At 38.7% G+C, this 25,864-nt stretch overlaps 1 protein-coding gene and 1 pseudogene across 1 annotated transcript in view; both read right to left on the bottom strand.

Moving 5' to 3' along the window:
• The window catches only part of LOC111332483 (sushi, von Willebrand factor type A, EGF and pentraxin domain-containing protein 1-like), a 92,446-nt gene extending 68,858 nt beyond the window's left edge, over positions 1-23,588 (bottom strand). The window contains exons 1-6 of the mRNA XM_088760618.1: positions 21,455-23,588; positions 11,697-11,969; positions 10,511-10,696; positions 9,873-10,039; positions 8,508-9,399; positions 5,438-5,840 (exon numbers count right to left, since the gene is read on the bottom strand). Of these exons, the coding sequence (XP_088616744.1) occupies positions 5,438-5,840; positions 8,508-8,598 (494 nt within the window). The 5' untranslated portion in view covers positions 8,599-9,399; positions 9,873-10,039; positions 10,511-10,696; positions 11,697-11,969; positions 21,455-23,588. The remainder of the gene's footprint in view (positions 1-5,437; positions 5,841-8,507; positions 9,400-9,872; positions 10,040-10,510; positions 10,697-11,696; positions 11,970-21,454) is intronic.
• Positions 576-3,481, bottom strand: LOC148731656 (uncharacterized; annotated as a pseudogene).
• Positions 23,589-25,864: the final 2,276 nt, after the last annotated feature.

Raw genomic sequence — 25,864 nt, 5'->3', positions numbered from 1 at the left:
AAAAAACAGAAAAAAGTGAAAGGATTTTTAAATTCACAATTTACCTATACAAGAAGTCTGCTTGGAAGAATCTTTACCAAGGGTCTGAGTACAGTGCAAATGCAGAAGGTCTGTACCCACAACCATGGTCAATATTCTCCCATACAGATTGATCAAGCCCAGTCATTAGATGTACATCACAGATCGACCAATTAACATCGAATGAAAATGTGTGATCAGAACAATGCGGTCTTGACAAAACCTCTCGAGGGGACCAGGGGAGCTAACTGGTTTCTTTGTTGACTGCAGGCCGCTGGCTACCCTCGCCGGGCTTATTTTTGTTATCCAACATACTGTGCGATCGGCGAACGGGCACACAAATGTTTCAACCAGCCAAATTCGAAATTGATAAGCCGATCGATCTGGAGATAAAAGCATCGCTAGTGAAAGATCTGTGGGAGGAATTGGGAATCGAATGAATGGAAATGGAACTGCAGCATCTCTGCTTTGATTTTCTGGAGGAATCGAGACTGGCGGTATTTGGCGGAATTATTCGCTTCGGGCGACGGACACTTCTGAAATAGCTTTCCGGCCTTGTCTTTCTTTTAGCAGTTGAACACCAACATAGCGCTAACTCGCCGAAAACGCTTCAAAATGGCCTAAGACGCTAGGAATCAACAAAGGAAACAACAAGGCAATAAGGTAAGCCCATTTTATTTCAAAACAAGACATTTTTTCCTCTCTTTTAAGGCAAACCGATAACATCCCATACAAACCTTTATAAATATAAAACGTTGCGCAACACGGTAAGAGTCACGTCCACTTTTCTAGTAGTGAGCTTGGGCTGCCTGTGATCAAGCCTAGCTATTGGATGTTCATTGCATAGCATTACAAGAAAAGTTCAGTTCACTGACGTAATTATTCATGATAATTCTATTGTTTGTGGCTAGTCTGGTGCAGTGCTTTCAATTTGTCCCAGTCAAGTCAGACTAGCCATGAAAAAAAGTCATTGTCAATACTGTAATCATACTAATCAAAAAAAAAAGAGAGAACATGGGAATTCAGAAATTCAAAAAGGAATTTGGTAGTTAAATAGCCTCAATCTCCCAAATGGTAACATATAAAATGTTGGGAGAATTTGTTCTTTGATGTAAGCTGTTGGCAATACTATATTACACTACAGATGAACCTCGATTTAACGAAGTCGCTGGGAACTGGATTGATTGGTCCATTAATTCAAGGATTTGTTATATCGAAAAACAAGCAGACTAAAAGAGTAGTCCTGGCAAATTTTTGTCTACTTTTAATAAATATGTCTTCTTCACAACAAATGGCAATCTAACATACACAAGGTAATGTAACATTCAAGGTTGGTCAATAGACTTGTCTAAATGTTCATTTTACAGCAAATTTTAATAAACATTTCAAACAGGAATAACTTTGACAATGAATAAGAGTGAACAAAATGAAACATCTAACAGCAATAATATTTGTTTTGGTGAACATCTTGCTAAGACATTTTTAAACTAACCTTTTCTGACAACAGTTGTTTATTGTCAACAATGTTCCTTTCATTCGTAATTATTTCACAATGTGACAGGAACACCTCTAGAGGAATGTTATGTATAATTTCTGAATGGCTATAATAAGGTCTTGATGTTTTTGCTGACTTCTCCCAACAGGACACTTGTTTCTATTTCTTTCCTGTATTTATGCACGCAATAAATGCACTTCTGATTATTTTGGGTAAATCAAACCACAGAAACAGGTTTTTCCACTTCAAACGCCCAGTGGAATATAAGTTTCCTGGTAAGCATTGTTCTCTTCAACGAAAAAAACCCTTTGCCCTGAGACAAATGAGCTGAACAAATTCATACCGAAATATTTATGCCCACCTACCATGGAAATTAGTATTTTGGCCGTATCGACTTATGGCAATATGTTTTGCCTCCCGCCCCTCCATTGAAATAGAATTTAGGCCAAGACTGTACTTCTCAAAAACATCCTGTGCATGGGCTGGGATTATATGACCAAAGGTCCACGTAGTTGGTGTTACAGTTGAAAATAAGGCCTTAGCCCGGAAAAAGTTCAAACAAGAATTCTTTAGTGACACAAAATCCTGGGAGTTAGCATTGACAACCCTACAAAAAAGGGAAACACTTTGTCTCAACTGAATCCCAGTGTAAGTAAAGACATGTAGTAAAAATGTCTGATGAGCTGAGTCTGAAGACTTTTTTAAAAGCATCAATGAGATGCATGAAGTTCTTTAAAAAAATCCTTGAATCCTGACCCGTAAATCTGTACTGAAAGTCTACACCACCCCCACTTGTCTCATTAAACCAACGCTTGACCCTGTTCGCAAGCCTTGTCAAACCCCTTTTTCAAGGCTGTGCACCAGTTTTTTGAAAGGGAAAGCTACAGGAACAGAATCAAACTGTATCACTGTTGCTGTAAGGCCTGATTTCCCAATACTCTCATAAAGAATTTCCTTGAAAAGTTGTTGACAGGCATTATTTTTGGGATGAAAGGGTTTAACATGTACCCTGTCTATAAAATCACCACTAAGAGGCTCCAATTCCTGTCTACTTTTCTGGGATGCTATGAAATCTGTTACTTTCTTCCTTTTGGTTTTAGCAGAAATGTTCTGCCTCTCAACTTTCTCTTTGACTTTCTTAACCTCTTTTGAAACTTTTAACGTACTGCTATAGGGCCATGGTTGCCACTTGTGTTGACTCCCCTTTCCAAATGTCCCCTTTGGATCATCATACTCCCAAGTGCTTACATTGCCAAAAGTTGAAAAACATTTCGCAGACACAGGAAGCTCCCCAGCCAAAAAAGCTAACATCTTGAAGTCATTAGGGAATTCAGAAAACTTGAACCTAATTTCCCTGCCGCTAGTACTGTAGTTCTGTTTCTCCATAACTAACATTTCCTTGAAAAGATAAGATACATAATGTCGGACCACAACTGAGTCCTCAGAACAATTCGCTCCAAATATCATAAAGTTTTCGTTGCTACTCAAAACACGTTTGCCCCTATTCATGAAGCTCACTAACCATGCACATGCCGTGTCCTCTTTCCCGAAAGGGGCCCCATCCCCTCCTAAGACTACCTGGAAAGTGTTTACTTCACTAAACCAAAGTAATTCTTCACCTGTTTCCTTTTCTAATTCTAACTGAAATGAAGCCAGCAGTGGGAGAAACTGCATGAGGGGCCGGAAACAACCGCTTACTTTTTCACAATCCTCAAGATCTTTACAGAATTGTTCTCTGACATCTAATGTTTTGCCAATGTCAATAGAATTAACTTGATCTATCAACTTATTGTATGGCAAAAGGCGAGGGACCTTACAGCCCATAACTTTAAACCGCTCTACCTTAGAACCCTTCAGGTGACTTTTTCTCATGGAGAGAGCTTTTTATGTAGCTCTGTACTTTCTCTTCCCCATTACACCTTTTGAAAAATAAGTAGCAATACTGCGTAACATGTTTTCTTGTGAGCCTTCAAAAGAAAACCTTCCTTGTTGTAAATATCTGGAAAAACCTGGGTGCATAACTTTCGTTTCCTTGAAATTAAACTTTATGTTTTTCTTGAAAACTTAGTCTCTAGAACATCGACTAAACCAGCAGCAGCCGGTTTGCTATCCTCGGTTTTTCCCCAATGAATTTTGAGTTTCAAAATGTTTCTCAAATGTTTCTGCACGCCTCTTTGCAAGGGTTCTCTCCTTTATCTTCATATTCCCTTCCTGATCACAAGTTGCTTGTCTGATGCTGCTGACTGCTGATGAACTAACTGACTACGCTGGCAATCTAACTGACTCATCTTGACCTTCTCTGTTACTTTAGCTACCTAGCATATTTCAGTCAGTTTGCTAGACATAACGTCTCGTATCACGTCTCGTATAACGTTTCAATTTATCAAAAAGCAAATCAGTAGCTATAAGATCTCAAAGTTCAAAGAAATGATGTAAAACAAATCACACTATGTACAGCAATCATTCATTCTGTTCCAAGTCAACAAACTTGGTTTTAAAGCAATCATATTCACCCCTGGCCATTCACGTCCAAAGAATACAACCAATAACCTTTACTTGGCAGTGTAAAAACTAGGTATTTAGTTTTTCGCTGTCTCTGGTAAAAATAAATATTTAACTTTTCAAACTACTGTACTGAACATATTTTGTTGCACGAACTTGTGTTAAGCATATCAGACATGATTGTCAAAACACTGAAACTTAAGCTTACAGGAAAATACTATTTTTTAAGATATTACTTCAGGATCTAGCTCAATGCACAAAAATCTGTCGATTAGAAAGAGGAAAATGACCTTAGCTTCAAGTCTCCGTCGTTTTGCCATAAGAGACTCAACATTTTTCTTCAATGCTGCAACCGATTTATGAGCAGCTGCTATCTACTCCCGAACTGTCTTCCGGGCTTTCATCATTGCTCCAACACAGAATCGCGAGTAAACTTTCTTCTTACGTAAGACCATACTACCTGTAGAGCACATCAAACGAAAATGTGTATCACGCTTTCACTGAGCAAAGTTCTTAGGAAAAAAAATCATATGATGGTTCTATGATTCCTACCTTCAAATATGTGCCAGAGGAAGAAATCTCAAAGCGCTTTGGTAGACAGCCTTTTGAAGCAAAAGACAACTCAAAACACTGATTTTCCACTCGACAAAGATGGAGTCATTCACGAAAACATCTGTTTCTAACGAACTTGCGAACAAACCACAGCAAGTTTGGTATCATTTGAAAGGTTAGCATCTTGCTCTTCGGACGCTAGGAACTGTGGTAATTTACATAAATTAGCAGACATTTTACAACCAAAAGTGGCCCTCACGTGGACCCCCACGGGAAAAGAAAATCGACGCCATCTTTTTGTGACGCAGTCCGCTGCATCCTTTGAGCGCCTGTGTACCCACCGTGTTAAGAGTGACTAGCATCTAATTTCTCTTTACACACCACCCCTGATTCACACATTAAGGTAATATAATAATAATAAGGTAACGAGAATAAAGGAAATGATCAACAAGTAGAGAACCTCTTGACTTTTTGACTAGGTCTCCCTGTTGGGTCTGTCAGAACCATTGGAAATTGTTTAAAGAACAGTAAAGAGGAAATACATAATGACGTTAAGATGTAAAGGCTTGATTTATGGTCGCCCACAAAAATCAGTTTTAGGCGAGTAACAGGGTAATGGCGGTAGCGCAACAGTTCTCATGGAAGACCGCGTAAAATACTTAAGCCTGAAAGCTCCGACAGCCATTCAACCCGTGTTCGTAACCAGGAACTTCGAACTAGCCTGACCTTGTAGTCATACGTGCAATGGTATTCATGTGACTTTTCAATCGTATTACCATTATGGTCGTTTGTTCATTTATATCACTAGTGTGTTCCACCTGGTTACCCTGACAATGGCGTCAAAATGACGGGAATTGCGGAGACACTTACCCTTGGTGTGGGTCGACAGCAATTCCTTTTGGGAGCTCTTTCGTAGAATGGACAATATTGATGTTGTTTCTCTCAAAGTCTGACACAGATATTGTTCGTTTATGATTATCAGTCCAATACAAGCGCATTGAGACCCAATCCACTGCCAGTCCCACACAATGCGTGTCATTGTGGATAACTGTAATATTTGTACCATCCATATTCGAGCGTTTGATTTTATGTTCTGCTCGATCACTCCAAAATAAGTATCCCAGGTTGTAATGAACGTCTACATAATAACCATGATCAGGACTTGACAAATTGGAAATGACTGTAAAACTTGACTGGTTATTGTAATCTGCTGCCAATATACGTTGTGGAGTTGAAATCAAAAGGCATGGAGTGTTGCACGGACGCCTTAAATCTTGAGAAAAAGAAATAGTTGCAAAAGCAAATAAATTTATCATACTCTAAATGAGTTTTACGAGATCAGTTAAGGGTGAAATCAACACCAATCGATAACAATTTTCAAACATTTGGTTATCAAAAACCTCAAATAAGTCTTCTTGTCGCCCTCACTAAGAAACGTTCTGTCTAGAGATTCTGACCCAGACTGCCACATTCATTCTAAAAAAGTCCTCTTCTCTCCCGCCTTCCGAAGGCTATCTATACTACTTCCTTTATGGTGTATCTGGATCAGACAGCGTTGCTTATACAGAGTTGCTTTCCCTATCCATTAAATCTGGTCTTTATGTGATACCTCCAGCGCGTTTTTTTCTTCAGTGAGGTTTTAACCCCACCCCCCCCCCCCCTTCGCCTTCATTGCTGTTACAAAAATGGATGGCTGAGTGGTCAGTAGCATTGGCTTACTGACATTTAATGATATCGATTGACTGCTAATTTTTTTTTGTTTCAACGCCAGACACGCACTGGATCGTTTTGTTTGATCAATCGATTGCAGTGCGTGATAAATAAAGATCAATTTGACTGAATTAACCTTCGAAAGAAATTGATCAAAAAGTTTCAAGCTATCGGGTGTTGAGAACAAAGCCAGACCTGAGGTTAAACACGACTTGACTAATTTCAATTCACACATTGTACATTTATTCATCATTATATGAAATCAGAATAAAGTACATGACTTATTTTTCAAGGAAGTACGGTAATTTTTTTGGAGTGGGGCACTGGGATTTAAGGAGATGCTCAGAGTTTTTCATTGGTTTTAAACCTTACTGAAAGGTGAAGGTGTAGTCTGATCGTCCGGGTGAGTGTAGTCCTGAGAGGGACTGTTGTCGGTGGCAGTGACTGACGTTTCGACAACCTGTGCGGAAGTCATCATCAGAGTCAAGTGAATGATTGTTGTCTACTGAAATTTAATGCTATGTTTTTAATGTTATTCACTTGCTATAACAAGTGAATGATTGTTGTCTACTGACAACAATCATTCACTTGACTCTGATGATGACTTCCGCACAGGTTGTCGAAACGTCAGTCACTACCACCGACAACAGTCCTTCTCAGGACTACACTCACCCGGACGATCAGACTACACCTTTACATGTTACCCCCGGGCTCGAACCATTTACTGCCTTACAGAAAGGGTTATTTGTATCATAGCTTTGTCGTTTGCGGTAAAAAAATTCATTTGCGTTTCTTTTTCTGTGGACCCTTGCACAATAATTAATGATCGTTGACGGCTGTCTGAGCTACATGTAAATTTGACTCATTTTGGTGGCAAAAATTATACAATGGTGACGAGGAGTTAAAAATAGGGTTTCTAATTTTACTCGGGAAGTGAAACCAACATAAAAAACTTTTCACACTCGTGATCAGCTATCTTGTTTTTACGTTGAAACAAACCAAAGAATTTGCTCCAACCTGAGTTTAACTCTCGCACGACTAACTTGAAACATAATTATGCTCGAGTTTTCATTGTTTTGGAACACTAATATGGCCGCCGTGACGTCACTTAGAAACACTCTAAACAAAGGAAATTGAAGACTCATTTGACCTTCATGAACCGCCGTAAATCAATTTTATCCGAAGTGACAGTGATGTATCCTGCGGCGTATATTAACGTTAATTATGCATGGGTAAAAAGCACGAGCTCTGCAATATGGGGTTTTAGAACTTTTTGTGCGGAAATGTGGTGTTCATTTTACTTCCACGGCTTGGAAACACCTAGAGTTTCACAATGTCTAACTCTAAATTGATTACTGATGTACTTTCATTTGAATTTGCATAGGATTACTTAGTTAAGACTGTGTATAATAAAAAGGTCATCTGAGCTAGAAACTGTTTACGTTTCTATATCTGCTAAGGTTATGCGCGACTCACTGCGTGGCACTTTGACATTTTGCATAATTTCCATTTAAAAGTTTTCCAAGCTCCTCTAAGGTATGTATGATGTTTCGGAGAGTCAAACGACTCCAAAATCTGTGTTGGTTTTAAAGCTTACTAAACGTCCGAACTTTGGTTTCCTCGAAATCGCAATGTTCTCAACGTTCTCGACGAAAATTCCATGATCTTTGGATGTGCTCCAGCTCAGACATTTGCCCAGTTTAAAATAAAGATGAGTTTAAGAGTTAATTTTAATGTCGTAACAAACTGCGAACCATCTTTAAAGGTTTTATTTGGAAATTCTTTTTCCAGCTGCTTAGCATAAAGCCAGAGAGTTTCATATATGTTGTTTTTAAGTAAAACAGATCAATGTTACACTCTCTGACAATAGAACTAAAGGCTTTGAAACTTATGCTCATTAAGCAAATTCCTATTCAACCGATTAAAAAATGTACTTTCGGTTCTCAACACCTATGAAACATTTGCGGGAACAGTCTCCCCCTATTCGGCTTAAGTTTTACCGAAACGCTGTTACAAATGCAAAACGATTTTAGCTCGTTAAGCAGTGAGACAGCGGATTGAAGCATGAGTCAATAGACAGAAATTTTCTAAACAGAATTTAAATCTTGTAATGCTAATAAATTACAATCTCTGCCACAAAGTTATGTAGACAAGAGAAATTCATCTGATCGGATTCTAGGTATCTCTCAGCGGTGAAAGGGAAAACTGAAAAGAGAGAATCGATACTTACCCGAAGAGGCAGACACTTTGTTCCAAAAGGGGAGACTTAGAACGAGGAAGATTGCACCGACAAGTTGAATGCTCTTTCCGTCTCCTTCCATATTTGTGTTTCCCTTGCGTGTAAAGATGCGGCAGTCTTTACGCTCGATTGAGGGCAGTAAATTAAGTCCCCGATATGGCACCTTGCAAGAAACGAGGGTTTGGTGGAGGGAGGGGGGGTGGGGGAGAAGTGCTACCCTAACACTGTCACCGAATTTTTTCCCAAAAAATGCAAAACTACTACTTATCAAAGTATTATTTCGTCAGAACTTGTAGGATTTGGAACACTTTCGCCTGTATTATTAACTGTGAAACCCAAACTCTGAACCTACTTAAGACCGTAATGTTTAACTACTATTTGGCCAGTTTACTTATCTCTTACGATCCGAATAATCCCAAAACCTTTAAGTGTAATACTGTCCGCTAACAAAATTCTAAGATTAATTGCTGCAGGTATATTGATAGTTTCTTTTCTCCTCTGTTCTCCTCTTTTCTCTTTTTATCTTCTTTTATATTGTGGGTCCGCTGTAATTGGTACCCTGTAACGGTGTCCCTCCCATTTTTTTTTTTTTTGGCATGGAATGTCCCTTTTTTATTTTTTTCTTTACTTGTTTTGATAGCTGCTGTTTAGCAAGTTAATAAATAAAAATGGAGTGGGTTAAGGATAGTGAGTGTGAAGCCTTATCTCGTGCCCAGTCCTTCCACGACCAAGGGGTTGTAAGCACTTACAGTTACACGGTAAGATCTGGGTACAAGATTACGTGAAGACTCAGTCACAATTAGGGAGCACGTCCAAAGAGCATTCCCTGAACATCCTACTCTTGTTCCATTTGTTGGGGAAGGCAACCCTGGACAAGTGACTGCTGCAATAAAAAACACAATTAAAATTAATCTCTAGAGCTTTTGCGAGTAAAAGTTGTAAAGTAATCTGAATTCACATTTACTTTCACATGTAGGTAGAGAGTTGTTCCACACTCTAGGATGTTGGTTCCTAGGGGCAACACAACTGAATTCTGATGAGTCATTCAAACGATAACCAGTTGGGTAAGAAAAGTTACATTTTTCTCCATAATGATTACCACAGTTATTCATGTGCATTGGACCTTCTCGGTCGATCGTCAGCGATGTACAGTTAATGACTAGTAAATAAAAAATGATGTACTGTTGACAAAAACACTCAAAGCTCCCTATTCATCTCTTCTTTTTGCAACATTGTTAAGGAGGAGAAACAAAATTATGAAATGTTAAAGTCGTGTTTTATCTGGTCTTCTGTGTTGTTTTGTAAACGAGATAAGTAATGTTTTATTTTCAAGCTTTACTAAGAAATGGGACACACTTTCACAAACAAACTCTTGTCCACTCCAAGTTCCATTCTTTTGACATCGTCTAACTTGAGAACCAGATCCCACACAGCCATCATTGCACCCGAACTGACAGACTGTCTCCTTGAACATCCAGATCTTGTTCCATTTGTTGGTGAAGGCAACGTTGGACACGAGATACCTGAAACATAACAGAAGCAACTGAATTGATTGCCAGAGTATTTTCATTATAAAAATCTCAAGATAATTTGAATTTAACTTTACATGTTGGTTAACTAATGTTCCAAACTCAAGGATGTTGGTAACCATGAACAACACACGTGACCTTAAATTAGATGAGCCAATCAAACCATAACAAATAGGAAAACAAAAATGGGATTGTGCTCCATAACAATTACTACAGCTGCTCGTGCGTAGTGGACTTTTTGGGTTTACCACCAGTGATGTACAACTCATAACTTATAAAAGAAAAATAACGTGGGATTGAGGACTCATGACTCGTCTAAGATCTAAATTGACAGGGAAAAATTAGTTGAGTAAGTTTGGTTCGAATTGTTATTTCAAGGTACATGTAGTCGTCTATGACTAAAAGTACGTACACGCGATATGTAGAATGCAATCATCCAAAAGTTGTTATGGCTTATCAACCTACTTTGACAGATAAACACTTGTCCACTCCAGGTTCCATTTGGTTGACATCTTCTGGTTTGGGAACCATATCCTACATATCAAGCATTGCATGCAAACTGACAGACTGACCCAACACAGACTGTCGGATTTCTTAGACAATCGAGTCTTGTTCCATTGGATGGTGAAGGCAACCTTGGACATGTGATCGCTAAAACGACAAAAACAACAGCTATTTAATTACCGATATCATGTGCTATCAAAAGTGGCCGAAGAATTCGTGGTTGAACAGTACGTAAAACCTGCTATGCTTGCGAAAGTGGATCCAAAGCAGTTTGGTGCTATCCCAGGGTCGAGCACCACATAGGCACTAATCAGTATGACGCATGCGTGGAATAGTACCACCGACGGGAACAGGGCCACTGTAAGGGCAGTATTATTTGACTTTAAAAAGGCATTTGATCTTATTGATCATGGGATACTGGTCCAAAAGCTTCGCCTTTTTGACATTCACGAGGCCGTCAACTCATGGATTACTGACTTCCTGTGTTGCCGAAGCAGCGAGTGTAACTTGGTCAAGATTGCTTTTCAGCGTGGCGTGATGTACCGGTGGGGGTCCCCAAAGGCACCAAATTGGGTCCCTACCTATTCATAATTATGATCAATGACCTTGACATCCCAGGTTTTGATCTATGGAAGTATGTTGATGATTCTACGATCTCTAAAATAATACCTAAGGGACAAACAAGCAACATCCAATCCGCTTTGGACGCCTTTGCTTTGCGTGCTGCTTCGGGAAAGTTCCAGCTAAACGAGACGAAGTGTAAGGAAATGAGGATTTGTTTTTGTACAAAGGAGACTCTCGATCTCGATCTCGATCCTATTGTTATTCATGACAAGCAAATTGATATTGCTTCGCATGCTAAGATCCTTGGTGGAAATGTTTCGAGCGACTTAAAATGGAACCATCAGATTACTGAAGTTCTTAAGAAGGCCAGGAAACGCCTGTTTTGTCTCAGTTAAAGCGCTTTTACCGCTCTAAAAGTTTTAAAAGTTTTCACTTTATGTTTATAAGTTTTAATTTACCTATTGTTCGAATATGAACGTTGAGCCTCAAAAAGTTAAAGGTCAGTTTCAAAATATGCACTGTTAAACTACACTTCGATCGGCGAAGAAATGGAAAACTGATACAAGACAACATGAATGCTTACCCGAAAAAGCAGATCCGTTCTTTATACCAGCGATACTTAAAATGAAGATTGTGAAGAGAAACATAACATCATATCCATGATGTTTCATAATTGCATTCTTTGTGCTGTGTCCAGGTAAATGCCTAGTTATGCCCTTCTTTCGACCAACAGAGGACTATATTCAAAGTCCCGGACGTTGAGTCAAGAAAGAGGCAAGGGAGGGGTTTGGGGAGAAGGATTGACAAAGAAGACCGTGAGGCCTTGGTTACAGCTGAGGACTCACTCGGAGAGGTCCTGGGGAGAGAAGTATGATTTCTGTATTCAAATTTTACAAAATTTAACAGCAAATACCAGCAACTTGAGTTCAAGAATTTGGTAAAGAATTGATAGGCTCTTTGCATGACTTGCTCACGTGATCAACTTTCAGTAAACACAAAAACAGTTCACTCTTGATAAATGTTGTTAGCACAAGCTGAAAAAACATATTAAAATTAGGCAAAGTGAGAATTTTCAGCCGTACGTCTCAAAAGCAGCGCTTCCAACGGCCTCCGAAAGTTAGAAGCATTTATACGAGAAAAACAAATTTTGCTACCCCGTCACGCTGACATGGTTATTTCCTGAAGCATTACTGGGAAGAAATCTCCTTTTGATTAAAAACAGGCAATTTGAGCCCTTACAAGCGTAATAGAAAAATTTAACGACAATTTCGAAAATTTTACAATTTACAAAGTTTTGTATGGAAAACTAAGTCAGCGTGACTGGGTGGCTAAAGTTGTTTTTCTCATGCAAATGCTTTTAACTTTCCGTGGTCGCTGCAAGCGCTATTAGAGAGATATATGGCTGAAAATCCTCAGGTACCTAATTTTAATATGCTCTTTTAGTTTGTTCTAACAAAATATTTCAAAAGTAAACCGTTTTCGTGTTAATCGAAAGTTGATCACGTGATCAAGTCACGCAAAGAGCATATGTCTGACAGGACTTTACCCAAAACTTCGATCCACTCCGCTGAGAAACAGATTCTTGAAAAACAGTCGAATCACTTGTTGAAAAGTATAGGGATTAAGTGTTATGTACGAGTGACAGCTTATCATGGTGAAATTTGAATTGTATCCGGCTTAGAATGAGTGATAATTTATGGTAAAGACTAAAATTTGTACCTTAACAGGGAGTCCTACGAACTCAGATAGTATTGATTATCAAATAAATCTATTAGGGTCTTCCTTTATCATAAATTTTGACAAAAAACCTTGCAAGATGATCGACTGTGATTGACCTGAAGACAGGTGAAAAGGTGAGCTGTTTGTGGTTATAAAGAAAATAAAGTAACAACACGAGACTGCCTAGCTTAAGCTTTGAAAGACTAGCAGATCGACTTCAATTCTGCTTCTGTTGGCAAGAAAACTGTCTGATTGATATAAGTTTTTGGAACATAATTGTACACCTGGTGGCTACAAGGTGCTGTCATATCCAACGATCCCACGAGATCCGGATGAAGCAAATTGAACACAACTGATAACTGTTCCATCTGAGGCATTAATTTGGAACTTTATTTCCATGGCATTCATTCGTACCGACTCAGTAGTACTTTATTGTTGCTATCATACTCAACAGATTCTATTGTGTTATTACTATAGTCCACCCAGAAAGGAAGCCTGCGTTGTCTATCCAGAGTAATGCTACGCGCGCCTGAGAGATTTGAGGATATTATGACATTACGCTGTGTTCCGTCGATTAGACGTTAGAAAGATAATGAAGAAAAGCAGAATTATAAAAGCTGCCGATATCTAGAGATACGCCTTTGCTTAGACAAAGCAGCGTCTAAACATTCGCAACGGCGATTTGCTAATTTCTTTTCTTGATAATTGTTAGAATTCAACATACATTGCTTGTTAGAATTTCTAAATAGACGCCCACAAGTTTATTAGTTACTTCAACTATTCCGTGCCACCCTTTCTAAATAGGGTGTATTATTATTATTATTAAAGATGAAACAATTTTTAGTGTAATAGAAAAATCCGAGCCCCAGATGGGACTTGAACCCACGACCCTCCGTGATCTAGTCAGATGCTCTAACCACTGAGCTACTGGAGACTCTATGGTGAGCATCTTCATATGCCTTAATGTGACAGCGTAATGCTGTTAGTGAGTTTCACAGGTGCTTACCAATACTTGGCTGTGTAGCCGCGCGATGCGGTTCCAGTCGAGGCCTACAAATTGACCCATGTGAGCATGGGTCAATTTGTGGTGATGATGATGGTGAATCTAAGCGATGTTAGATTCACCATCATGATCTGCAATCCCTACGATCCCGTATCGATTGGTGCTTCAAGATCGTCAAGGTTGTGGAATTCTATTGCACATCACCACAGGAATGCATAGATGCACTAGATAGTGGTGTAGCCAAAAGGACGAATTTGGATTATGCAATGATCTTAGATCGACTATCACAATCTACTATCATTGCAAACTAGAAAAGGACATTTATGATCCTTTATCGATTGGTGATCAAGATTGTCAAGATATTGAATTCCATCGTACAAAGGCAGATCAATGTAAGAATGCTTGGAAAAGACCGCGTAGCCAGAATTAAAGTGAACCTAACCCAAAAATTATTTCTTCGCTTAACGAAATAAGCGTATTTTTGGAGTATTTTTCTGCTAAAATTTTTTTATTTGCTCAAATCTTCAATTTTCTGTGCTCAGTCAAAATACGGAAAATCGGCCGCCATCTTGGCTCACGACCGAGTTTAAAGAGGAATGGCTCTAGCTGGTAATGTAAGGTCAAATCGAGAACACGAAAGTCTGCATTTCACACATTTTCACTTCTTTGGGAAGGTTGTCGTCGATATTGTCCGAGATATGCCGACTAGGTGTGTTGTATGAGGAATGTATGAAGCGCGATAGCCTCTTGCAAGTTTCGCACGTTGCTACATCCGCCTGCAACACACTTTTCATGACATCAAAGGAAAAGATAAAGAACAGTTTATTGTTGCTTTGAAAGAAGCGCCTTGGAATTGCGCGTTTATTTTCGATGACCCCAATGATGTTGTCGACACGTAGTATAAAATATTTAATGGTGGAGTTGATAATTTTCTTCGCCTTAAACACCGAGTGAAGCGGAAAACCCACTCACTCACTTATATCGAGAACATGTGTGGCTTCGCCTGCTATAGGAGGGAGTAGCCACAAAAAGCGGAACAGAAAACGACTGGTTAAATTTCAGACTTGCAGAACATAGCGTGACTAACTTAATTAAGTAAACGAAACAGGAATACTTCAAAACTCCGACACCCCGTCCTATGCATTATCGACTGTCTGAAACGTTAAATATCCTAGATATATCTAAGGAGGGACTTGTAGACCTTCTTCTTTCTGTTCCAGTGCATAAAGCTACTGCTGACGACGGTCTAAGTGCCAAACTGCTGAGAATTGCCGCACCAGCCATTAACTGATTCCCTCTGTAAGCTTATCCAGACGACGTGATAAGTCAGTAAACTGACCGCCATCTACAGGGGACATGGAAGTCATGATGACAAGAACAGCTATCGACCGATAACTGTGCTTCCGATACTTTCTTAGCTATTTGAGAATCACATTCGTGACCGCTTGTTCGACTTTCTTTGGAAAATGCGTTACTTTATCGCCTCCAGTCCGGAATTCGCAAATTCCACTCCTCCGTGACTGCCCTCATTCGACCATGTTCCTTGACTTGGACAGACAACAGACCAACGGAGCTAGTGTTTACTGACTACAAGAAATCATTTGACCTCATAGACCACATGGTCTCCTCCAAACGAATAGCACATATTATACTACCACGCACTAATAAAAAAAACTAACGTTATTTGGATCAATTATTTGGTCGAATTATTTAATTACTAACATAAAGATCGTCTTCAAGATTCAACCTTAAAAAAAGCGCCTTCCAAGTTGGGAGCTTACACAAGTTCAAACAGAGTGAAACTCTCAAAGAAATTAGCGTGGCTCCCTTTCTATGACAAAGTGATATACACACACATCTATCTGTATATATTTAACAATTATTCCACGAGCGCGCTACAGTTGTACAGATGTACCGCTAAGTTACAAGATACGATCGAAACTTTCCTGTGATTCTAGGAACATAATTTATTTGGCTTCGTGCAAGAAATGTCACCTACAATACATTGTTTCCACAACAAATGACTTTAGGGTTAGATTTCGCAACCACAAGTCCGCTATGGTCACTAAGAAAAAGACCTGTGAAGTAGCCGTACATTTTAACAATTACACCACATGATTTAAGCGATTTCTCATTCCAATGCATTGATCAAGTGCAGGCAACAGTAAACAATTCAGGTAACATCGAGAAACTTCTAATTACCAAAGAAGCATATTGGAGTGCACAGCTGTTCTCTCTGGCACCCTTCGGCTTGAGTAAGCGCCAGGAATTTCACTCCAAAAACAGAATAAACTATAATTAATGCGGAGAATTTTTTCAAATTGGGCGGGTATCAAAGGTTCCAGTCTCAGCGTTAATTGGGAACTTTAGTACAATTCTCGCCTCTCAAGTCATCACTGGTTCCTTTACATTCTCAGTGGATTCGACAATTTTTCCATTTTCTTTTTATAGTGACAATTTTTCGCGTAGTAATTACTGTGTTTGTTTATATGTGTCATCACGCTCTATATAAATCTATTTAAGGAATTTTTAAGTCATTGTATTACAACTGATGAAGGTCTCGGACCGAAACGTTTTTTATTAAAATATTTAGACTTTTTATTGAGTACATGTCTTCATTCGCTCGAAGTTGTCCGTCCTCGTGTGCCACACTACTTCTCCTAAGTAGTGTGGCACACGAGGACGGACAACTTCGAGCGAAGGAAGACATGTACTCAATAAAAATGTACTCAATAAAAATGTACTCAATATAATATGATATATGTATATATATATATATATATATATCATATTATACTGCCCTCATTCGACCATGTTCCTTAACTTGGACAAACAACAGACCAATGGAGCTAGTGTTTACTGACTACAAGAAATCATTTGACCTCATAGACCACATGGTCTCCTCCAAACGAATAGCACATATTATACTACCACGCAATAATAAAAAAAAAACTAACGTTATTTGGATCAATTATTTGGTCGAAGTATTTAATTACGAACATAAAGATCGTCTTCAAGATTCAACCTTAAAAAAAGCGCCTCCCAAGTTGGGAGCTTACACAAGTTCGAACAAAGTGAAACTCTCAAAGAAATCAGCGTGGCTCCCTTTCTATGACAAAGTGATATACACATATATATATATATATATATATATATCGATATATATATATATATATATGTATATATATATATATATATATATATATATATATATATGTATATATATATATGTATATATATAACTAACTGCAGACAGTACTGTTTCGGCCTTCTGGGCCTCATCAGTGCAGTGCTAATGCTAGGATGGAGGAGAACCAATATGGTCACCCCAAACGATCCAACCTTTGTGGTATCGTCTAAGCCATGCCAGAGTGCTCAAACTAGAGTACACTAGCGAGCATGCGCAATTGCAGAGCAATGACTCATCCTAGTTAGAGTGCTCAATTTGGACATGAAAGCAAAGCTTTGTATGCCAAAGAGCTATATCTAACTGCAGACAGTACTGTTTCGGCCTTCTGGGCCTCATCAGTGCAGTGCTAATGCTAGGATGGAGGAGAACCAATATGGTCACCCCAAACGATCCAACCTTTGTGGTATCGTCTAAGCCATGCCAGAGTGCTCAAACTAGAGTACACTAGCGTATATATATAGCGTACACTTATGTATATATATATATATATATATATATGTATATATGTATATATATATGTATATATGTATATATATAAATATTATGAGAGGGAAAAAAGGACGTAACTACATTTCCCGACAAGCCTGTTTCGTGAATCGCTTCACTCTTCAGGGGTTTAATGAATATTATTAGTATTATATTATTTAGATTCATTAAACCCCTGAAGAGTGAAGCGATTCACGAAACAGGCTTGTCGGGAAATGTAGTTACGTCCTTTTTTTCCCTCTCATAATATTTATTCTGCTCTGCTTCAACGTATTGAGCACTGTTCCACGCGAAAATCGACTTACAGACTTCCTATATATATATATATATATATATATATATAGATATATATATATATATATATATATATATATATATATATATAACTAACTGCAGACAGTACTGTTTCGGCCTTCTGGGCCTCATCAGTGCAGTGCTAATGCTAGGATGGAGGAGAACCAAAATGGTCACCCCAAACGATCCAACCTTTGTGGTATCGTCTAAGTCATGCCAGAGTGCTCAAACTAGAGTACACTAGCGAGCATGCGCAATTGCAGAGCAATGACTCATCCTAGTTAGAGTGCTCAATTTGGACATGAAAGCGAAGCTTTGTATGCCAAAGAGCTATATAACTAACTGCAGACAGTACTGTTTCGGCCTTCTGGGCCTCATCAGTGCAGTGCTAATGCTAGGATGGAGGAGAACCAAAATGGTCACCCCAAACGATCCAACCTTTGTGGTATCGTCTAAGTCATGCCAGAGTGCTCAAACTAGAGTACACTAGCGAGCATGCGCAATTGCAGAGCAATGACTCATCCTAGTTAGAGTGCTCAATTTGGACATGAAAGCGAAGCTTTGTATGCCAAAGAGCTATATAACCAACTGCAGACAGTACTGTTTCGGCCTTCTGGGCCTCATCAGTGCAGTGCTAATGCTAGGATGGAGGAGAACCAAAATGGTCACCCCAAACGATCCAACCTTTGTGGTATCGTCTAAGTCATGCCAGAGTGCTCAAACTAGAGTACACTAGCTATATACACTATATATTAAGTTAAAAGGCCTCGAGCTAACAGTGACGCCGCGCCAGAAAGGTCCAAACGGATTCACAGTCCAAACCTTGATAAATGGTAGGAGAAGTAGTGTGGCACACGAGGACGGACAACTTCGAGCGAAGGAAGACATATACTCAATAAAAAGTCTAAAAGGTTTATTAAAAAACGTTTCGGTCCGAGACCTTCATCAGTTGTAATACAATATATGTGTGTATATATATGTATATATATGTATATATTGTGGTAGGAAAAAGACAAGTAAACTACAAGTTCATCCCTACAAGCCTGTTTCGTGGTCGCCCACTCATCAGGGGATTCCCTGAAAAATCCCCTGATGAGTGGGCGACCACGAAAGAGGCTTGTAGGGATGAACTTGTAGTTTACTTGTCTTTTTCCTACCACAATATATACTTCGCTCTACTTCTATGTATTGAGCACTGTTCTACGAAAATCAAGTCACACTGTATATATATGTATATATATATATATATATATATAGGAAGTCTGCAAGTCGATTTTCGCGTGGGACAGTGCTCAATACGTTGAAGCAGAGCAGAATAAATATTATGAGAGGAAAAAAGGACGTAACTACATTTCCCGACAAGCCTGTTGTCGGGAAATGTAGGTACGTCCTTTTTTCCTCTCATAATATTTATATATATATATATATATATATATATAAATGTAAAAATGTAAAAAACCTTATCTTTGAATCGCAGAGTGCTCTACAATCATATGGAGCTTTGTAAACGATTATTTAGGAAAATAAAAATTAAAACTTGATACCAAGTTTTTGTATCAAGTTTTAATTTTTATTTTCCTAAATAATCGTTTATATATATATATATATATATATATATATATATATATATATAACTAACCAACTGCAGACAGTACTGTTTCGGCCTTCTGGGCCTCATCAGTGCAGTGCTAATGCTAGGATGGGGGAGAACCGAGACGCTCACCCCAAACGACCCAACCTTTGTGGTATCGTCTAAGCCATGCCAGAGTGCTCAAACTAGAGTAAACCAGCGAGCATGCGCAATTGCAACGGCAATGACTCATCCTAGATAGAGTGCTCAATTTGGACATGAAAGCAAAGCTTTGTATGCCAAAGAGCTATATCTATTATTAGTATTATATTATTAGTATTATATATATATTATTATATCTATTATTAGTATTATATTAGTGCTATATTATACGTTATATTCTATGTTATGTGAAATATTATATGTTGTCTTCTGAATCAGTTGTAGGAAATCAGTTGGGAGCGAAATCAAAACCAATCGAAAACAATTCTCAAACATTTGGTTATCAAAAACCTCGAATAAGTCTTATTGTCGCCCTTTCTAGGAAGCTTTCTGTCTAGAGATTCTAACTGGCCCATTCATTCTAAAAAATCTCCTCTTCTCTTCCGCCTTCCGCAGGCTACCTATTATACTTCCTTTATTGTGCATCTGGATTAGACAGCGTTGCTTATACAGCCGTGCTTACCCTATCCAGTGAATCTGATCTTCATAGTGATGCCTCCAGCGCTTTTTTCGTTAAGGTTTTACCCCCCCTCCCCCCCGCCTTCATTGCTGTTACATAAATGGGTCGCCGAGTGGTCCGTAACAATGGCTTACTGACACTTAATGATATCGATTGACTGCTAATTGTTTTTCTTTTCAATGCCAGACATGCACTGGGTCATTTTGTTTGACCAATCGATAGCAGTACGTGATAAATGCTGATCGGTATGACTGAATTAACTGGTTCTTAATGCAAGCGACTGGTGTTATCTCTGGCCTTCGGGAGAAATTGATGAAAAAGGTCCAAGCCATGTGGAGTTGAGAGCATAGCTAGAGCTGAGGGAAAACACGACTTATTCCTATTTCATATCACACATTGTACATTAAATTGAAATCAGAATAAAGCTGATGTTTGATATCATACAAAGAAGTACGTTTTGGAGAGGAGTACTGAGATCTGAGGAGATTTTCGGAGTATTTTAGTGGTTTTAAATCTTACAACAAGGTTTATTCAGTGTATCGTAAATTTCTCGTTTGCGGTGAAACAATTCATTTGCGTGGTTATGGTTTCTTGTTCAGTGGATCCTTGTATAATGAGTAATGATCTTTGACGTCCATGTCTGAGTTACATGTAAATTTGACTTATCTTGTGGCAAAAATTACATAATTGTGACAAGGCTTTTTGAATATAGGGTTTCGAATTTTATTCGAGCAATCAACATAACAATCCTTTCACATGCGTGACCAGCTTTCTTGTTTTTCCGATAAAGCAAAACAAGGACTTTGCATTGAAAAAAGATCTCAACTCTCGCAGGACTAACTTAGAACCATCAATATGGTCGACTTTTCATTGTCTGGGAACACCAATATGGGTGCTGTGAAGTCACGTAGAAGGACTCATTTGACCTTTATGTCTAGTCGTTAATCGATTTCATCCGAAACGACAGTTATGTGCTCAGCAGCGTGTAGAAACGTTAATTATGCATTGGTATAAAGCACTCTACGATTTGGTGTTTTGAAAACCTTTCGTGCGAAATGCGGTGTTTATTTTACTTTCACGGCTTTCAAGCATTCAGAGCTTCACAATGTCTACATTTGAGGGACTGTTCTCCCTTTATTCGGCATAAGTTTAGCCGCAAACGCTGTTACAAATGGAAAACGATTTCTAGCTCGTTAAACGCTTAGGCAGTGAATTAAAGCATGAATCAGATCAAGAGACAGAAATTTTCAAAACACAACTCAAATCTTGGAATGCTAATAAATCACAAGACTTCTGCGCCACAAAGTTTTGCCGGCTGACAAAAGAAACTCATGGGATCGCATTCTAAGTATCTTAGCGGAGAAAGGGAAAGCTAAAAAAGGAAAATCGATACTAACCCGAAAAGGCTATCACTCCATTCCAAAAGGCGAGACTTAGAAGGAAGATTGTTCCAAGAACTTTTAAAATCCTTTCGTCTCCTTCCATGATTGTGTTTCCTATGGTATGACAATGCGAAAAATTAGTAATTTTACTCTTTACGATCGATTGAGGGCAGCACTTTAAGCCCCGAATATTGTACCTTCAAAGAAACGAGAGTGGGAGGGGAGGGGGGATTAGAGGTTAGCGATGGTAAGCGTGAGGTCTCAATCAGAATTAGGGAGCAATTCCTTGGGGATTTCCAAGAAAAAAAGTCACAAGAAAGGTGCCTTGTAACAAACAGATTTTAACTATGCCCGTTAGATTTTATTTTCGCTCGTTTTTGCTAAAATATTCTGTTCGAGAGAAATCAATTACCTGAACCTTCAGAGGCCTCGTGTATCTTAAGAGAATGATATTTAGCTCCTTCCAGCCTTCATCCGACAATTGCTTTTGCTTACAGAAGACTTGCAAGGAGCTTATTTTCCAATTTTACTCACGGTATTGGCCTTAGGAAAAGAAAACTCAAAAGAAAATCACTGATAACATGAATATAAATGTAGAAAATTACCTTTTATTCCTGGGACCATCCTCAGCAATATACGAATATCGATGTCGATAGCAAATGTTAGATATGTTTCGACTAGACGGTCTTCAGAGAAGAAAACTTTTTTGACATTCGACTTGTTTTGGTAAGTCTGATCAATAGACCACTTTCATAAATGGCTGCTAGATTAATATTCTTTCGTTTAAATTTGAATTAGCCCTACTGGCCTCGTTCTCCAGTACAAAATTCAAAAGAATACATTATCAAAAGAATACATAGACTTCGTGGTTAGAGTTCAAATTTGATGTTGGAAGGTTATAACTATACATTATAAAAGGTTCTCCACCTTGATAGATTCGGCCAGTTCATTTCCTGACAATCTTTTTAGTCTCTCCTCTTTGTCTGACTGATTTGACTGATTTCATGGCCTTAAACCTCCTGTTTTTATAACTAAATGAAATATTGCAACAAACGCATAAAACTGGTAAAAAAGGAGGCTCAGTTGAAAGTCTAGAATCTTGAATGATGATTAATTCATTTCATTGAACTTGCAGCTATCGCCTTGTACTCGATATCAACATCATTAATAGAACAGAATAAGGCTGAAACGGCAAATTATAATCGTTAGATAAAGAGCACTCTCAATCGTAAGTCAATTCATTCATGCGCAGATACATATGATCAAACGACATCAGCGATACAGGGCAATGACGCAACGATGTTAGATCGAACACTGCGATCTATAATCGCTGCAAATCATTAGAATATCGACGATCCTGTATCGACTGGTGATCCAAGATCGTCAAATTATTGCCTTTTACGACAGTGCATCGATTGGTTCATATGAACCCCATAACCATAAAAAGTAAAGGTTGCAATGATGCAAGATCGACCATGGCGATCTATAATGATTACAAGTCGTAATATAAGACTACTAACAATCCTATATCGACTCGTGATCTATGATCGTCAAATTATCGCGTCTTATGATCGTGCATCATTGATTCATAGACAGATACGTAGCCATAAAAAAGAAAACTGCAATAGATAGGTACGTAGCCTCAAAAAGGGAAGCAGCGATGATTTTAGATCGACTGCAGCGATCTAGAATGATTGCGAATCCCAATCACAAGGCTATCGACGATCCTTCATCAACTATTGATCTAAGATCGTCAATTCAATACATTTTACGATCGTATATCGATTGATCCTTCTATGCAGAGGTGAATAAAATCGACTGCAAAGCCATTAAAAATACTGCTGCAAAGATTTTGATCCACTGCTGCAAAATACGATAATTGCAGGCAATAAAAGTCTGTTGACGATCCTGTATCGACTGGCAATCCACGATGGTCAAATCATTGTGTTTTACGATCGTGCATAGATGATCCATTCACCGATACATAACGTGGACCATATAGGCATAACCAGGAAGATGCAGCGTTGTGCGAACCACTGATAAAAAATTTTGATCTTCAATCGTTTAATGATCAACATCGCGAATCAGAAAAGTGCGCAGAATTCTCCTATGTTAATTTTTGTTAATTTTCATGATTCCAAGTGTTGTCTGATCATATACCTGCACACTCAAGATCTGTTCCAGTCCACGTTCCATTTTCTGTACATCTCCTCACTGTTGAACCAGTTGCGACAGATCCATCCTCACAAGAGAACCTACATTCTGAGCCATATAACATCTGCGTCGTATTGGTGTTACATCCCAAGAGTACACCATAGGTCGGTAATGATAACATTGGACAGGCGACAACTAAAAAAAGATGTTGATGGATGTTTTCAACCGCTCTGGTGAGTGTGTTCACAAGAGTTCCATGTGGAGGATTGGAAAGGACGTATTTTGGGGGCGAAAGTAAATGGATGTGATCAAACTTTTGAAGTAGAAAACTAGAACATTATTGATATAATTTTGTTTGGTTGGATTTTTTAGCTCTAATTTGCGATAAATAGGTTTAATTTTGTGTACGCTTACCTTCACATCGAGGTTGCATGCCGGTCCATGATCCATCTTTATCACACCACCTGACTGCTGAGCCAATCAAGTTGAAGCCTCGTTTGCAGGTAAACTGACAAGCGTTGCCAGGTAACGGGCTGCAAGAACCATTCATTCTCATACTGGGAGGAAGTTGAAGAGATTCACATAGTATCCCTAGAAAATAAAAACAATGATATTACGAGAAAAACAGTCTTTGGTGGCACCAATACATTTTTTTCTGGGTCGGACGCTTAAGGAAAAACTGTTGCCAAAACCATTTCTTTCTCACAGTTCACCAGAAGTATTTGAGCACTTTTCTTCCAGGGCAAAGTGAGTATCGTTCAATTCATTTCTCGACAAAAGTCACATTGAGTCTGAAATATTTTTCAAACTTACTCTCGCAATAAAAATCCCCCCCCCCCCTCCGCTCCAGAGCCCGTTGTCTTGGCATTTTCTCAAGCTAGAACCATTTCGTGTGTAACCCTCAATGCACGAGAACTGACACTCTGTGCTATAAGGGTATTTTGTTGCATTCCCAGTGCATCCTTGTCGAAAACCATTGGCTGGTGGCATCGGGACAGGGCACATCACAACTGAAAAAGGTAAAATGCATACCTATCCTGTTTTATAAAAAGTACTAAACAATTATTTAATAAAGTTTTTTTGCTAAGAGGTATGGGCGAACGGCATACCCTTTTTTACTATGGAAATGCAATACTTCTTTAAGAAAATACAAATAGCACAGGCATATCCTCGGCATCCTACATCGATCATTTCTGTTCCTATTAGTTATTGTGTCCTGTTTCGTGTTTGCAAAAAGTAAAGTGTTACATTTTCAATCATTATTAAGAGATGAATGAATAGCAGAATATTTAAAGCGTAAACATTGATAGGTAATTCGAATTCACCTTCACAGGTCGGTACAGAGTCGTTCCACACTCCAGGATTTTGGTTACCAGGTGCAACACACGTTATCACTGATGATCCATTCAAACGATAACCAATAGGACAAGAAAAGTTACATTTTGCTCCATGCTGATTACCACAATAACTCATGCTAAGTGGACCTCCTGGGTCGATGGTCAGTGATGAACAATTAATGACTAGTAAAAGAGGAATGATGCATGGTCATTAACACGCTTGTAACAATTCCCAAAGCAATAGCGGTTTTCATTAGTTGGGATTTAGTCAAACGGACTGTTTCCACAAAACAGACATAAGCGGTGTTTTTTCCTAGAGAGTTGGCAAACTCAAAACCAATGAGTGTGGTTCGAGTGCCTTTTAATGCATTCCTTACTTGTGTCACTTACTCGAACCATACTGGGCGATATTGGCCTTCGGTCGTTGTTGTGATAACCCCCACTGCGCTTGCCCCATACTGCCAAGAGCTTGGACTAATAGTCCCCAATACTGTCCTCGTGTCCAGTTAGCAAGAAGCTAAAATTTTCAAGCGTTGCTAAGGTTTGAGAACTTACTTTCACAAGAAAACTGTTGTCCACTCCAAGTTCCATTTTGTTGACATTTTCTAGATGGAGAACCAGATCCTATGAAGCCATTATTACACGTGAACTGACAGACTGTATCATAATACTCAGTTTCATTCACTGAACATCCAATTCTTGTTCCATTCATTGGCGAAGACAACCCTGGACACGTGATTGCTGCAATAAAGCACAAAATGAATTAAATGCCAAAGGTTTTGCAAGTAAACATTGCAATACAATGTATGTATGAAGTTCATATATTTTGAACTGCGGTATTAGATACGTATGATGCACGATCCTCGCAGTAGAGAGCGCTATTTATGCAATAGCGAAAATCAGACCTGAAAAAAATCAGGCCTGTACGGGAATC

This window comes from Stylophora pistillata, chromosome 5 (genome assembly GCF_964205215.1).
Source record: "Stylophora pistillata chromosome 5, jaStyPist1.2, whole genome shotgun sequence".
Taxonomy (NCBI): Eukaryota; Metazoa; Cnidaria; class Anthozoa; order Scleractinia; family Pocilloporidae; genus Stylophora; species Stylophora pistillata.
The sequence above is the reverse complement of the archived record's forward strand: the minus strand, read 5'-3'. Positions and strand labels throughout refer to the sequence as shown.